The 11120-nt window shown below is 38.9% G+C and overlaps 1 protein-coding gene across 4 annotated transcripts in view; it reads left to right on the top strand.

Moving 5' to 3' along the window:
• The first annotated feature begins 33 nt into the window (after nt 1–33).
• MRPL30 (mitochondrial ribosomal protein L30) overlaps nt 34–11120 on the top strand; it is a 30997-nt gene continuing 19910 nt past the window's right edge. For 3 of the 4 annotated variants that reach the window (XR_012503040.1, XR_012503038.1, XR_012503039.1), the window contains exons 1-3: nt 34–155; nt 4611–4688; nt 6120–6200. Coding sequence is in view for 1 of the 4 variants with exons in the window: in XM_045519650.2 (XP_045375606.1) it covers nt 4638–4688; nt 6120–6200 (132 nt within the window). In the remaining 3 variants the exon portion in view is untranslated. The remainder of the gene's footprint in view (nt 156–4610; nt 4689–6119; nt 6201–11120) is intronic. The other variant, XM_045519650.2, reaches the window with a different exon arrangement.

Below are 11120 nucleotides of genomic sequence, written 5' to 3'. Positions count from 1 at the left end.
GGATGGCGCCTGAGTGGGAGGGACTCGGCCGGAACTAAAGTGCTCCAGTGTGCGCACTGTGACGGCCAGGTTTGAGTGTGACGCTCCTGGTCCTTCCTCTGCCGAGCTTCCCCTCGGAGGGAAACTTCCGGCTGAACGACATTTAGCAATCTCAGGTGAGTGGGGAACAAGTAGCCGAAAGCATTTTGTCACGAGTACATACCTGGGAACCCTATACAGATGCGGATTGATTTTCTCTGTTCAATTCAGGGTTTGCGGGTCACGGTAACCTGAATGGGTCTGCGGCCAAAGACGTCCCTTTGGCTCCTGAAAAGCCCTTGCCAGACCGGACCCTGTTTCCCATTTCGAGGGATCCCGGGACGCGGCCTGTTGAGACTCGCGTCCTGGAGCCTAAGGACAGAGCCCCCTCAGCTGGACAGACTGAGGGAAAAGGGAGTTCAAGTCTGTTTTTAGCATTTTTTGTGCTTCTGCTTTATTCATAACTTAAGCTTTCCACTGGGGTCAGCCTAAGTAGAATTTTTTTGCTAATGGAGATGCAGGGTTGCCTGATATAAAAACTGCTGCATTTTTAGAAGGCAAAACCCCCGGAATTGACAGTTTAAATATTTACCGTTTTACTAAAAGACGTAATTTTGCAACCATGTTTTGATCGCCACCTACCCAAAGCTGCGTGTTCTGCGGTTTTTTTGTTGTTGTTGTTGTTTGACTCTTGCACTTAGGAAGACTGCCTACTAAAGTAGTTAGGCATTAGGAGTTCAAAGAAGAGTCATTGCTTGCCTTTAGAGATACTGGTTTATTGAAAGGGAACTTCTGTGTTATGCATTTTCTCTAGTGTCCCCCCCCCCCCGTCATTAAATAGATGTCTTTTTAGAAAAGGAATTCGTTTTTTTGTTTTTGTTTTTGTTTTTTTTGAAGAACGGTAACATGCATGGTCATAGTAAAAACAACAACAAACCTATCACACATTACAAGGGGGAAGAAAGGAAAAGGCGCCCTGGTAGCCTACCCTCCTCTCCTCAGGGATGCTGACGTTTCTCTGATAGCCTTCCAGAGTTTTTCTGTGTTTACACGCACATTCACAGACCACCAGACCCCCCCCCCTTTTCTTTAGTGGAAATGGGATCATACTTCTCATATGAAGCATTTCTTTTCCTGCTTTTGCGTCTGTGCAAGAGAAAACTTACTGTACAGTAAAAGACAGTATGATTGCTTCAAGGTCAACGAGTTTTGTGCGGAATTATTAACAATAACTTTTACTTTGTTAAAACTTACAACTTTTGATGGTCACACCTTCTGAATTCTGTAAATGAAACTTCATTCAGCAAAAATTAATTGGCTTCCACATGGCAGTGCTGCTTTAGATAGATGCTTGGGATACATCTGTGAATAGAACAAGTCAAAGATAACACAAAAATTAAAAAATCATTGTCCCTGTGGAACTAACATGGTATTGGGTGGAAACTGACAATAAACCACAAACCTAACAAATAGTTAAAAATATTAGAAGATGATAAGTGCTTTGGAAAGAAAATCAAGTATGGTAAGAGAGATTGAGAGTGCTGACAGTTGTAGTGTGGGTCAAAGTGTTAAATAATGGAATCAGGGTAGACCTCGTGGAGAAGATGAGATTTGGGCCTGAAGTTAAAGGAAGTAAAGGGATTAGCTGCCTGAATGTCCAGGGCATTTCAGTCAAGGGAGCATGCCTGCTTGGCAGGTTGGGGACCTGCTGTGGGGCCAGCGTATATAGCGATGGAGCAAGAGAGTAACTGAAGATGGAGTCCTCAGTGTGGGGGTTAAGGACTGGCCCTCACTCTGATTGAAATGGAGAGGAATTGGAGGTTTTTAGTTTTTAATAAGAAAACTTTTTAACATTAGAATAATTTTAGATTTACCGAAAAGTTGTGAAGACAGTATGGAGTTCCTGTAGACCCTACCCCAAGTTTCCGTTTATATTAACGTCTCACATTAGTATGGTCAGTTGCTATAATTGATGAACCAGTATTGGTACATTATTAACTAAAGTTCATACTTTATTCAGATTTTCTTAGTTTTTACCTTATGTCCTGTGACTGCTCCAGAATCCCATCCAAGTTACTACATCACGTTCAGTTGTCAGGTGTTCCTCTTTGACTATGACAGTTTCTCAGACTTCCCTTGGCTTTGATGACCTTGACAGTTTTGAGGCGGTCAGGTATTTGAGGGGGTCCTGGTCAGGTATTTTGTACAGTGTCTTCCAGCTGGAGTTTGTCTGATGCTTTTCTGTTAGAGTGGTGTTAGGGGTTTGGGGGAAAGAAGACATAGAGGTGAAGTGCCATTCTCCCTCATATCAAGGATATGTGCATCAACTTGACTTTCATCACAGTTGATGTTAACCTTGGTCACCTTGAAGATGTAATGTTTTCAGGTTTCTCTAGTGTAGTGGTATTCCCCCCCCCCTTCCTATACTGGACTCTGGGAGCAAGTCATTAAGCATATCTTCTACTTCAGGGGTGATAGCTTTACTCTGCCTCTTGGTGGGGGAGAACAGCTACATAAATTATTTGAAATTCCTCTGTAAGGGAGATTCATTTCTTCTCTCCCACTAATTAATTTATTTATCTGAATGTATCAGTATGGACTCATGGTTATTTTATGTTTTGGATTATAAGCCAATATTTTGTTACTTATTTTTTTGCTCATATTATTTCAGCTGTAGCCACTGGGGGCCCTTTCAGTTGGCTCCTGCATCCCTTTGACATACCTCCATCATTCTGGTTTTTTTTTTTTGAGTAGTTCCTTTCTAGCACTACAGGATACTCCAGGCTCATCTTTGTATGTTCCCTGCTGCAACCCTATGAAATCAACCATTTCTCCCAAGAGCTCTGGTTCCTTTTATCAGAGAATGCTATTAGAAACTAAGGTCTGGGCACTAGGTGTGCTCATTGCTACTGGGATGCCATTGCTTTTAAATCCTCTCAGCTAACAGAGCTAACCCATGGGTGTGTACGTATCTGTAATTATTTCTGTATTCATCAGTATCTATATTAAGCTGAATGTGAGTTCCAACACAGATCTGTATCATTGGATCATGTGGATCATTCTAGCCTTCCTCTCTGGCTTATGTGTGATCTCCCGCTCTAACAGTGAGAAACCTGGCTCTTTGGAAGGCTTTGGGTTGGCATGATCTGATTTCAGATTTAATGAGATGACTGCTGCTGTGGAAAAAAGACCTTAGGAAAGTTAGAATGGAAGCAGAAAGGCTAGTTAGGAGGCTTTTGTTAAAATCTAAATGATAAGAGATTTAACAAAGCCTGAAGCTAAATAACTTGGGTTAGTATCTAATGCTTAATCTGGGAGGAAGATGTATGGTAGAGAAAACAATTGAGCATTACGTATTAATTTAGACACTTTTCAACAAACACTGGGTGCCTGCTGTCCATCAGATGGTGTTCTAGATGCTGAGAGTAGAAGATGAACAAGACAAAATTCTCGCTTTCAGGGCACTAAGGATATAGTAGTTAACTCTTCTAAAACTGATACGTAATTAATTTTGAGACTGGTTCTGTTGCTGAGAATTTTTCTAAGTCAGGCCCTTTTAAGGGGACATCTTGCATTGATTCCCACAATTTCATTGCTTTGTCCACATCATAGGAAAGACCTGCAGAGCTTGAGTGAGCCAGACACTGGTGGACACTGAAATATAGCACGTGCCCTATTTTGGTATGTTAGGGTATTCTTATTATAGTAAAGCTCTGTAATAATTTAATAATTTTATAATAGTAAAAGCTACCATTTATTGAGGTCTTCCTATGTGCCAAGTACGGTTTTAGGTGTTTTTAGAATAATTCATTCGCAAGATAGGTATTATTTTCCTTCTGTCCTTTGGGGGGAAAATTGAAATGCACAAATTAAGTAACCTATTCAAAATATACATGTAGTTCATGAACTTAATCTTTCTGCATTAGTTTAAGCCAGTATAGTAGGCTATCATTGTTTTGTATCTAAATAAACATGACTTTAAGGTTATAAAAGCAGTACATGTTCATTAAGAAGAGTTTAAAAATACAAATAAGCAAGAGTTCTGCTTTACTTTTTCACAGGAGAGTATTAAGATTAGTGAAAATGTGCTGGACTAGGTATTAGAAGAGTTGAGTTCCAGACCATTAACTCTCTTAAAAGCTGGGTGCCCTTGGGTAAATGATTTTCTTCATAAGTAAAGTAAGAGGATTGTCATTTCTAATTAGGATTTGAGATTTCTTCAGTCCTTTCCTGCTCTTTAATTTTTTTGTGATTCTGTAGCAAAGCATTCTTTATCTGCCATTGCTGTTGAAGTTTTTTTAAATGATAATAACCTCCATTGCCCATTTTTGTTGAATCAACCTAGGGTTTAAGTCTTTAGAGAAAACAGGATGTGCTTAATGCATAATTACTGCCTGTAGTTTTCTTGAACTCTGAATAAATCATTCATTATAACTTAATTCTTATCCTTATTGTATTAAAACAACCGAGATTTTACTGTTAAACATCATTCAGTTTAACAATTTGCCTAGTTTTTCGTTACTACAGAAGGGGAGGGGCTATCCATTTCCAAGACACATGTGACCCCCGGATCTGTTTTCTGCTTCTCACAGCCTTGAAGGAGAACCGTCACCATACTCATGGCAGGGATTTTGCGCTCCATAGTTCAGAGGCCCCCAGACAGACTACAAGTAAGTGTTTCTTTTCTAGAACTAACTTTTTTTTCCTATTCCTTAAGAACTTTTTCTCTTTTCTAATTAATAAACATACAGGCAAGTTAAACTTTTAAGTTCTTTTTTTTTAAACATATTAATTTTTTTTAATGTTGAGGGTTAATTTTGTTAATTTATGGTTTATCCGCTATTTTATTCCTAAAGATTTAGAATCACAAAAAGACCTGTTCCTGGAGAACATGGTCTTAAAAGATGGGTTGTGCTGATTCCCCTTGGTCTGCCTTAATCTTTTTTATGTTTTAGGTTTTTTCCCCCTTCAATTATGAAAAGAGTCCATTTTCAATCAGAGAAAATTAGAAAAATACAGAAAAACAGAAAGAAGAGAAGCAATTTCCAGAGACCATTACTGTTTGTACTTTCATGTATTTCCTTCCAGTCTTTCTTTTAGAAATTGCAGGAGTGTAGCCTAATCCATTCATGTGGGCCAGAGTCTAGATGTGACCCTCTGCTGCCTTTAGATGGTAATAATATGGGGTGCTCTACATGCTTACCTTAACCTCAGATTATCCTGGGTGGTCAGTATCATTTCCTTCTTGTAGCTGAGGAAGCCGACCCTCTGCGAGGGCCAGTATCTCACGTGTCACAGCTGGTAAGTGCAGGGCCAGCATTAGATGCCCCGTGTTCCTGGTGTGTCAAGGCCCAGGTCTATCAGGCCTCCTCCCTGTCCCTCTCGCCATTTCCCTCCTGCTTATTCTCCCGTTATTTCTGCCATCTCTGCAGTACCGGGAGGGTGTGAAGGGAAAGATCACTGCCCACCCAGAGAGGAGTTCCCTGGTATGAAGGATGGGCAGAGAATCCTTTTTTTTCGGCAGCCTGAGAGACACCAGACTGGAGGATTTGTAAAAGGAGCAAGAGTCAGGCGCTTGGAATTGATGGCATTGTTGGGACTAGAAAGAAAGCTGGAAAGTCATTTTGGCTTTCTTTTACACTGTATTGCTGAAGGTGAATTATTGTATGTTGTCTAGAGCACACTGGCAGACTACAACCGACAGGCCAGATTCAGCCCACCACCTATTTTTGTAAAAGTCTTACTGGAGCATAGCCACACCGATTCATTTACACATGGCCTGTGGCTGCTTTCGCTGTGCAGTGGCAGACCTGTGACTTGGCAATGGAAACTGTGCAGCCCCAAAGCTGGAATATTTATTGTCTAGTCCTTTACAGAAAAATATTGCTAACTGCTGGTCTAGAAATTAGTATTTAATGTGTTTTTTCTTTGTAATATGTTAGTGGTAAGATGAGATGTATTCATTCAGCTAGGGGGCTGAGATAAATCTTTAATAGTGACAAGTTAGGTAAGAACAGACGTTTGTCACCTAAAAATTGGTAAGTATGGATTTCTGCACTATTCAGAGTTCTAAAAAACAAATGTTTTGTATCATATTTTAGACGGTGACAAAAGGTGTGGAGTCTCTTGTTTGTACAGATTGGATTCGTCACAAATTTACAAAGTCAAGAATTCCAGATAAAGTAAGAACAAGGTTTTGTTTTTCTGTTACTATTTTTTAAGAACATGTTTATGCTTTGAGAGGTACTGGTTTTTGTAATATTGAAAACTTTCATGTTAAATTATTTGTGGGTACAGTAGAAGTGGAGTTTAAAACAGAGTAGGATTTATGTAAATAATTATTAAAGACAAAGATGTGCCGCTGCCCATCTGAGTAGTTGGTTTTTATCATCTCAGAATCTGTGCAGGAATTACACTAAATATTAAGGCTTTTCCCCTTAATATTTTATGTTTTCACATCGCCATTGTCCTGAGAAGACAGTGTGTCTTCCTCATGTATATGTGGCTCACTTTCTGTATCAAGTATTGCCGGTTTGAATCTTTGAGTTTTCTCTGCTAGATTGTGTGTACCTGTCTTTCTCTCGGAAAACACTGTTCAAGCTCTCAATAGATTTTTTTAAACATTTTTTATTGATTTATAATCATTTTACAATGTTGTGTCAAATTCTAGTGTTCAGCACAATTTTTCAGTCATACATGGGCATATACACACTCATTATCACATTTTTTCCTCTGTGATTCCCTGTGCTATACAGTATGATCTTGTTTGTCTATTCTACAATTTTGAAATCCCAGTCTATCCCTTCCTACCCTCTGCCCCCCTGGCAACCACAAGTCTGTATTCTATGTCTGTGAGTCTATTTCTGTCCTGTATTTACTCTTTGTTTTGTTTGTTTGTTTGTTTTTGTTTTCGTTTTTTAGATTCCACATATGAGTGATCTCATATGGTATTTTTCTTTCTCCTTCTGGCTTACTTCACTTAGAATGACATTCTCCAGGAGCATCCATGTTGCTGCAAATGGCGTTATGTTGTCGGTTTTTATGGCTGAGCAGTATTCCATTGTATAAATATACCACATCTTCTTTATCCAGTCACCTGTTGATGGACATTTAGGCTGTTTCCATGTTTTGGCTATTGTAAATAGTGCTGCTATGAACATTGGGGTGCAGGTGTCATCCTGAAGTAGGGTTCCTTCTGGATATATGCCCAGGAGTGGGATTCCTGGGTCATATGGTAAGTCTATTCCTAGTCTTTTGAGGAATCTCCACACTGTTTTCCACAGTGGCTGCACCAAACTGCATTCCCACCAGCAGTGTAGGAGGGTTCCCCTTTCTTCACAGCCTCTCCAGCATTTGTCATTTGTGGATTTTTGAATGACGGCCATTCTGACTGGTGTGAGGTGATACCTCATTGTAGTTTTGATTTGCATTTCTCTGATAATTAGTGATATAGAGCATTTTTTCATGTGCCTTTTGATCATTTGTATGTCTTCCTTGGAGAATTGCTTGTTTAGGTCTTCTGCCCATTTTTGGATTGAGTTTATTTTTTTCTTATTGAGTCGTATGAGCTGCTTATATATTCTGGAGATCAAGCCTTTGTCGGTTTCATTTGCAAAAATTTTCTCCCATTCCATAGGTTGTCTTTTTGTTTTACTTATGGTTTCCTTTGCTGTGCAGAAGCTTGTAAGTTTCATTAGGTCCCATTTGTTTATTCTTGCTTTTATTTCTACTAGGAGAAAATTTTTGAGATGTATGTCAGATAATGTTTTGCCTATGTTTTCCTCTAGGAGGTTTATTGTATCTTGTCTTATGTTTAAGTCTTTGATCCATTTTGAGTTGATTTTTGTATATAGTGTAAGGGAGTGTTCTAGCTTCATTGTTTTACATGCTGCTGTCCAGTTTTCCCAACACCATTTGCTGAAGAGCCTGTTTTTATTCCATTGTATATTCTTGCCTCCTTTGTTGAAGATTAGTTGACCAAAAGTTTGTGGGTTCATTTCTGGGCTCTCTAGTCTGTTCCATTGGTCTATAATAGATTTTTGTTTTGTTTGGTAGACTATTTCTTAGAGCAGTTTTAGGCTTATGGAAAAATCAAACAAAGTACAGCGAGTTCCCATATACTCCCTCCTCCCACATCTGCAGTTTCCTTATTAACATCTTGCATTGATACACATTTGTTATAATTGATGAACCAATATTGACACATTCTTAACTGAAGTCCACAGTTTACGTCAGGGGTCACTGTGTTGTGCTTTCTGTGGGGTCTGACAGGTGCATACTGTCCTGTATCTGCCGTTACAGTATCACACAGATTAGTTTCACTGCCCTAAAAACGCTCTGTGCTTCGCCTGTTCATCCCTTCCTCTCACCTTCCAACCCCCTGGCACCCACTGATCTTTTCTCTGTCTCTGTAGTTGTGTCTTTTCCAGACTGTCATATAATTGGCATCATATGGCATATACCTTTTCAGACTAGCTTCATTCATTTAGCAACATGCAGTCAGTGATCCTTGATGTCATGAGTTGATAGCTTGTTTCTTTTTTCTTCTTTAGCTAGCTGTATACTTCATCAAAATAATGGTAAACCATGAGTTAACTAGAAAATCTCCAGCTAGATCTAAGGAAAACGTGAATTTGAAAAGATCAAGTTGTTTCCCATTAAAGTTGCTGGGGGCTCGGAAATCAATCAAGGTTCTGGAAATAATAAAAGCTACATTTTTATAACCTGAGCTTTGTGGCTGTGTAGTTTCTTTCTTTTCATTGCCAAATAATATTCCATTATATGGATGCACCGCAATGTGTTTATCTATTCATCTATTGAAGGACACCTTGGTTGCTTCCGGTTCTTGGCAGTGGTGAATAAAACTACCATAAACATTCATGTGCAGGTTTTTGTGTGGTATGCAACTCATGTGAGGGAAATACCTAGGAGTGCAACTGCTAGACTGTATGGTCGTCTGTTTAGTTTTGTAAAGCCTGGTGTTTTTTTTTTTCTTTTGGTTTTGTTTTCCCCAATTTTGTATATTGTGGTAAAATACATACAATATAAAATTTACTGTCTTAACCATTTTTAAGTGTATGTTTCAGTGCTTGTACATACATTCACATTACTGTGTGACCATCACAGCCATCCAGAACTCTTCGTCTTGCAAAACTGGAATTCTGTACCCATTAAACAGTGACTCCTCATTCACCCTAATTCCCGGTCCCTGGCAACCACCATCCTGCATTGATTTTTTTTTTTTGAAGATAAAAATAGTATTACTTTGATACCTTTAATGTGCTTAATATTCTTTCATCAGAAATCTCTTTGCTTTTCACGTCATGGTCTTTCCACAACTGTCGTGTCTATATCGTTCCATCTTTCTTAGACTGTAAACTTCTTGAAGGAAAGGCTAGATTCATATGTTAGCTTTGTTTAAAACGAGTTAGGTGATGGTTTTGATCGCCAGCTGTAGTGAATGTGAAAACTTTAGAAACTTCCTAAAAATGACTCTGAGATGTGCATTTCCCACCCTTTGCCTGAGCAAAGTTCTGAACTTACTCCTGTCTTCTCAAAGAGTGTCTAGACCTTGCTGCTTGGATAACCCATCAAGTTATCCAAAATTAAACTCATTGTCTTACTTTCCCTCCAAACAATCAAACAAAAAGAGGATGCTTCTCCTGTATTAATTAGGTCAGTTAATTCTATCCTCCTCCACCTGATTTCCCGGACTAGAGACCTTTGAGACTGTCTCAACCCCATCTTCTTCCTCACCCAGCATAAATCCATCCATTTTACTGCCCAAAGTCCCTAAATCAGTCCTTTTCTGTTACAGCTGCTGTTGTAACAGGCTCTTAGACCACAGCCCTTGGTGCTTTCTGAGTTTCCTTGTATCAGTCTCCACATCTAGTTCGTTTGATTCTCTGTAAGATTTTTCTTTCTAAAACTATCTTTGAAATGTCATGTTGCTTCGAACCTCCAATAGCTTTATATCCCTTCTGGAAATTTCGGAAGACTAAGCATAGTTGAGCATAGTTTAACTTCTCCTCCTGCATCGCTTTTCATGCTTTTTTTCTACTTTCTTCATGTAGAACCGCTTGCTTTTCCCAAATATTTCATGCTCTTCACACCATTTGTTTTTATTTTCTGTACTTTTCCTTGGCGCACCTCCCCCACCCTCTGCCTGCCACCCTTGTTCTCACCCTGCATCTCTTCAAAATCTCTAGAAAAATGCCCTTAATGCTGCCTACCTGGAGACAACTGTCGCCAATGCCTTCCACATACTTTTCTGTTATATGTCTTTACAGACGTGAGTCATCTTGTCCACGGTGCTTCTCTGGGAGCTTTCATCACTTAGCAATATCATCTTGTAACCCTCCATGATAAGTTAATGATTGGATAACATCCTTTTTGATTAAAATACCATCTGTATTTTTTTTCTCGGTCAAATTCCCCAGAGGTACGACTCCTGGCCTAATATTTTTGAGGCCTTTATACATACAAGCATATCTATATATGATTGTTAGAATCATATTTAGAATTTAGGATCATATTCTTAGAATCAGTATTTATGGAATATATCACATATACACACTCCTCACGGTATAAATGAAACAAATACAAGATCCTACTACACATAGTGGTGTGGAAATTTGACATTTTTAATTAAGAATATATGATGGCCATCCTTCAGTGTCAGTACCTACAAAGATAGTAAACCTTATTCGTTTTAATGGCAGCATTGTATTCAGTAGGATACATCATAATTTGTTTGTTTGCATCATACCTTGTTTAGTTATATTGCTACTAGTTTTATTAGAATATATGCATCGTTATTTAGCTGTTCTACTGAGGAGTAGGGATGTGGCCTTTAAAATTTTCAGTATTACAAATAGTGTAATAATAGACATAATCCTTATTCAGGGTTGCAGCCCAGTACATAATTTTTAATAATACTCGCTTGTTATTGTGATTGTAAATTAATATTTGTCTGCCTGATTGAAATGGGGGGAGGGATGCAGTCCAATGTCCAGCTCGTACAGTGCAGTGCATCCTTCTGGCGTTTCAGCTCTTTGGTGTCATCTGGTTGCTCCTGCTTTGCTCTTAATAAAAACAAAACA

The sequence above is a fragment of the Camelus bactrianus genome, chromosome 28 (genome assembly GCF_048773025.1).
Source record: "Camelus bactrianus isolate YW-2024 breed Bactrian camel chromosome 28, ASM4877302v1, whole genome shotgun sequence".
NCBI classification, from domain to species: Eukaryota; Metazoa; Chordata; class Mammalia; order Artiodactyla; family Camelidae; genus Camelus; species Camelus bactrianus.
Note: the sequence above shows the minus strand (reverse complement) of the source record. Positions and strands in the feature narration are given on the sequence as shown.